The following is a 4,789-nucleotide window of genomic DNA, read 5'->3' on the forward strand; positions in this document are numbered from 1 at the left end:
GGTATTCAAATTGTAGCTGGAGAATAAACAGGGAGAAACAACCGCTGCAGATGAGGGTTGCTTAGGTGACTCAGCATTTCCTTAGGGTTCCGTATGCCTATGGAATTTAAAATATTTCCCATTCTTCTTAAGGACTCTAAAGAAGCGGCTGCTTCCCTCCGGAGAAGCAGAAACAGCCTGTGGCACTAAAACCCCAGTACTGGGTGGGTTAGGGTGTTTTTTTTTAGCTTTGTATTGTATTGTAGCAAAGCTGGAGCTGGGCAGGGAGAGGCCCTGCTGAAGGGGGAAGGAAGGAAAAGCTGCCCCCTGCCCACACTTAGCGCCCTGCCACAGCTGGGTTCTGGCCTCTGGTGCCACGTGGCACCGACACTGTCAGGGCACACCGGGCAGGAATCGGGGCTAAGCCACGGCTGCCTGCTTTGACCAGGTCACACCAAGAGGCAGCCGCTAATGCGCGCTGGTGCTCGCTGCTGCATGGTACAGCCTCGAAATAACTTCTGGTTACATTGACAGGACCCAAAATAGGTTGTCCAGGTTCAGTTTTATTACAATATATTTTCCCATATTTAAAAGAATCCTATTTGATTACAACAATAGAGAGCACTACAAAATGCGACCAGAAGGCTTGGCCTTGTTATTTCAAACGTTGAAACAACTGCTGTTTAAAAAAAAGCTTCTGATCCAGTTATATACATGTTAAGAGCTGACAAAAATAGCAAGCTGCTTACAGACAGCTTTTGCTCCCATCTCTTATAACAGCCCAGGCAGTTGCATGTGGTGAAGGCAACACAGGATTTCTTTTTGTTCTTTTTTATATGCAACCTGCAAATAGCACAGTTCCAAACATGCAAGCTCACTATTCTCCATAAAGAACAATGCACCACACTTTCCTTAAACAGCCACCCATCAGCACTGTGCCTAGGAGATGGTGGGGCTCTGTAGGTTTGGGGATGCACAGCTCGCTCTGCAGGCGTGCAGGGACACTGGCTTTGCCATCCTGCTGGCTGGGGGAGGATCCTCCTCATGCTGGAGTGATATGCTGCTTGGACCCCGTGTCTGCTCATGGAAGAACCAAAGGTAGGCTCCCAGCTGCCCCTGCAGTCCACAGCACCCTTTCTTTAAACCTTGGCCCTTTGGCAGACCAAGGAGTAAGCTTGGTCACGTCCAGTATCAACAACTGCTGCATTTACACAGATGGAGACTGAAAGTTCAGTGGCACAGCGGTGCCAGTGTGGAGCAAACAGCTGCCAGAGGCAAAGCTACCTGGGCATTTTGTCAGACTGCCCACACCAGGCACCTCCGGATCCCAAAGGGAGTCAGGGAGGTCAGACAAAAGGACACTTTCACAGGCAGGAGAAAACAGAGCCAGGCACTACCACACCCAAACCAAAGCACCCATTTTAAACACTGGGGGAGGCAGCTTGTAGGCCTGCTACCCCCACACCACCAGCAGCCCTCGCACAAGCAGCTCGGAGCTTGGGAACAGCAGTGCAAGCTCTGAGGTTTGGGATATGCCTCTCCTGCTGGCTCAGCACCAGCATTCCACCTGGATGGGCCCTCAGATGGAAGGCACGCAACAGCTGTCAGCAATAGCTTTGCATAACTTTTGTTTAAGAAAAAAGTTTTTAAAAGTTAAAATGTTTCTACACAAAGGTTAAGAAAGGTTATTCGCAGAAAGCCCAGAGGATCCAGTCTGTAGAAAGGTGTGTGCCAGAAGTCTGTACGAGCCCTCAGCAGAGCCCTGAGACGTGAGGGTGGAGAATTTGCTTGCAAGTGCTCCCAGATCAGCACAAAAATCATCGCAGGCAGTGTTGTGAAAGCAGCTGTGGCAAACAGGCTAACACTGCCCTCAGCAAGGGTCACGCAGGTATTAGTGAGTCTCGGTGGTGGCTGTGGCCCCCACATGCCCCGTGTCCTGCCGGCAGCCCCTCAGTACTGCCTCTCTCTGGATCGGCTCCTTAACAAGCCCAGCAGGGAGAAGGCACCGGCGGCAGCTGTGACAAACCCGATGGCACCGATTGCTCGTTTGGCCTGCAAAGGGGGGAAGCAAAACACAGGCTGGCAACGTGATGAGCATTTCCTCCTCCAGGCACGCTAATGAAGAGCAGGCAGAGCTAATCAAGGCAATGAAGTGAATGCAAGAGACAACTGCCCTATAAGTAGAAGGGGGTGGGGGTATTCCTCATGCCCTTACCTTTGGGCTGAGCAAGAGGGGCACTGGCAGGCTGCAGACAGACCATAGGAAACTACCTGGCCCAGAGGCTGTGGTGAGGCTGTGATGGTTTGGGCCCTGGCCTGGGGCTTTGCTGTCCCCATGCAGCCTGGGGGCTGTGCCACAGGAATTCCTGTGCAGACTGTGCAAGGAGGTGCCCGGAGAAGTGTGCGGGGGGTTCCCCCATGTCACCTACCTGCTCAGAGACCCCCTCGCCGTAGCGCAGCAGTGTCACGAAGTGCTCACAGTTGTTGCCCAGCAGGTCGTAGGACACCTCCTGGTTGATGAGGTACTCGGCCCGCCGGATGATCTCCTCCACGGGGAGAGGAGCGTAGGTGCTGTCGTACTTGTTGTTGATCTGGTAAGTGTCATTTCCCACCACGTCCTTCAGGAGCTGCATCCTCACCAGGGCCTTTCGGCTGAACACTGACTTGGCGCTGCCCAGCGTGGCCGGGGGTCCCTCATCTGGGGGAGGCAGGCATGGGGTGAGCCAGGCCAGCCCCATACAGCCCCCCTGAGACTCCAAAGGAGTTTTTGGCTGGCTTCTTGAAGTGTTTGCTATCTCTGGCATTTGCACAGGGCCCCTGGGTATGCGTGTATTTCCAGGAGGAGTGAAGGGGGCAGCAAAAACCCAAAAGGACTTTGGGGGGAGGCACCCACACAGCCCTGCAGACAGCAACCCCCCAGAGCCACAAGCCTCGCCTGGTGCCCAAGTCCCTCATGCAGGGTGGTGCTGAGCATGTTCCCAAGTGGCAGAGAAGGTCTGGAGACCCAGCCCATCCCTGCTTCACCGCATGGGATTTAAAATCACCGGGGCTAATGGATGAGCTCTGGGCAATACCCCTTCCTGGCTCTCTTCCCCACTTCCATCACAGAGCTGCCAGGAGAGCCGAGGCCATGCAGGGCTGACCCCCTGTCCCAGGAAGGAGACTGGGCTCCAGTCACCCTAAAACTGCACCCCCCTGGCCTGTGCATGCCTTACCGACAGGTGTCACGTTGATGATGTACCCGTCCCCCAAGTAGAGGGCCCAGTGCTGGTAAGCCGGTCGGAAGATCTCGATCAGGTCCCCGGGCTGGGGGTCCCCGGGGTGGGCAGCACTGAACCTCTCTGGAGCTGCCATCCTGAGCGTGCCGGGTCACCACGTGCCCCTCTCCCTCAATGTGAGACGCGTTGGAGGAGTCTGGGGTGTGCAGAGGGCATCTGCCAGAGGTCGCAGGGCAGGAGATCCTTAGGGCAAGGGACACACGTGCTGGCACAGGGCATGAAATGAAATCCACCCCGTCCTGCAACGCCGTGCGGGCAAAGGGTGAAACCACTGCGGGCTGTGGCCAGCACCCAGCGCTCAGCACCCGCCGCACGGCCCTCTCCCGGGATAAGGGCGCCGAGCTGCTGCCCCCACCACCCCCAAGCCCTTGGAGGTTCTCCCCAAAACAGCCCCGTGGGGGGCTCCGCCGGAGGGTGGCAGCCTCCGGGGGGCTGCGGTTGCAGCTTTTCCCCCCCCCGCCCTGCCCTGCTCCACCCTGGAGGGGCCGCATCTCCCCGGGGGGCCGCATCTTGCCGGCAGCCCCATCCCCATCTCCCCCCCGAGCTCCCTGCTCACCCCCAGCTCCCGTCCTGTTGCCTCCAGTGCGCAGGGTGCAGCCCGGAGCGAGGCTGGCGGCGGAGGCTGGCCCCGTTCCCTGGCTCCTCCCGGCCTCTATAAATAACCAGCAGCCGGGCAGGCTCCGAGCAGGCGGCGCTGACCCCGTCCCAGGGCTTGTCCCCGGGGAGCTGCCCGCCCGCAAAGCCCCCGGGCCGGTCCCCCCGCAGGGCTGCTCCTGGAGGAGGGGTAGGGGTAGGTGGGCATCCTTCCCACCCCGGGACCTCTGGAGAGGGGCAGGAGATGCAGAGCGGCTGTTTGGCTGTGCTGGCAAAGAGAAGCGAGGGAGGTGGAGTTCCAAGTCGATTCCAATCGCCGTTTTAGGGCAAAGAGATACGTAGGATAGCTTTTGGTGTGTCTCTTGTATTGTGGCCCAGGGATTTCTCTCCGGACACAGAAGGAGTCTCACGGTGCAGTGTGCCCAGCTAGAGTCCTCTGAGATGAGGAGTGGGTGAGCCTGAGCGGGCTGAGCAGATGTGGCTGTCCCCTTGGCTACGGCCACTACGGTTTGCTAAAAAGGAGGGTTCGCTATCAACAAAAGCACGCTGTGGGTAAGTTGAACTAAGTGGTGTATTTAAAGCCCAGCATTTTGAAAGTCAGGCGAGAGAGCTGGTTAATTTTCAGGATCAGAGCAGCGTCACATTTGTTGTTTTTCTGGCTTCTATTGACATGAAGTAGTTGAGTCAGAGGAGCACTGGGTTGCAGTTCTGCTTTCTCTTTCACCCCGTTTCAAATCTGAAGTATTTACAGGACTCCGCAGTGGAAAACCAAGGTGATTCCTACACTATTGAAATAGTGAAGTGGATCCATGGAAACCCAGAAATCTACTCTACCTGGGCACAGATGAGCCATGTCGCATTGGAGAGTCAGGGCTATGATCCTCTAGGGTATGGGTTGTGCTGTGCTCCTGCCAGCTACAACAGGAGGTGAGCGTGGT

At 56.5% G+C, this 4,789-nt stretch overlaps 1 protein-coding gene across 3 annotated transcripts; it reads right to left on the reverse strand.

The window, feature by feature from the left end:
• Positions 1-522: 522 nt before the first annotated feature.
• PLAAT1 (phospholipase A and acyltransferase 1) lies at positions 523-3,945 on the reverse strand. Of its 3 annotated transcripts, none has more exons than XM_084291931.1 (4): positions 3,814-3,945; positions 3,195-3,440; positions 2,409-2,677; positions 523-2,031 (listed from the first exon to the last, which is right to left on the reverse strand). In XM_084291931.1, the coding sequence occupies exons 2-4, from the start codon at positions 3,331-3,333 to the stop codon at positions 1,930-1,932; spliced, it is 510 nt and encodes a 169-aa protein (XP_084148057.1). In that variant the 5' UTR covers positions 3,334-3,440; positions 3,814-3,945; the 3' UTR covers positions 523-1,929. The 3 variants fall into 3 exon arrangements, with proteins under 3 accessions (XP_084148057.1, XP_084148058.1, XP_084148059.1); XM_084291932.1 differs by having other exon boundaries at positions 3,195-3,496; positions 3,814-3,882; XM_084291933.1 differs by having other exon boundaries at positions 3,195-3,413; positions 3,814-3,880.
• Positions 3,946-4,789: the final 844 nt, after the last annotated feature.

The sequence above is a fragment of the Netta rufina genome (genome assembly GCF_964035555.1).
Source record: "Netta rufina genome assembly, chromosome: 9".
NCBI lineage: Eukaryota > Metazoa > Chordata > Aves > Anseriformes > Anatidae > Netta > Netta rufina.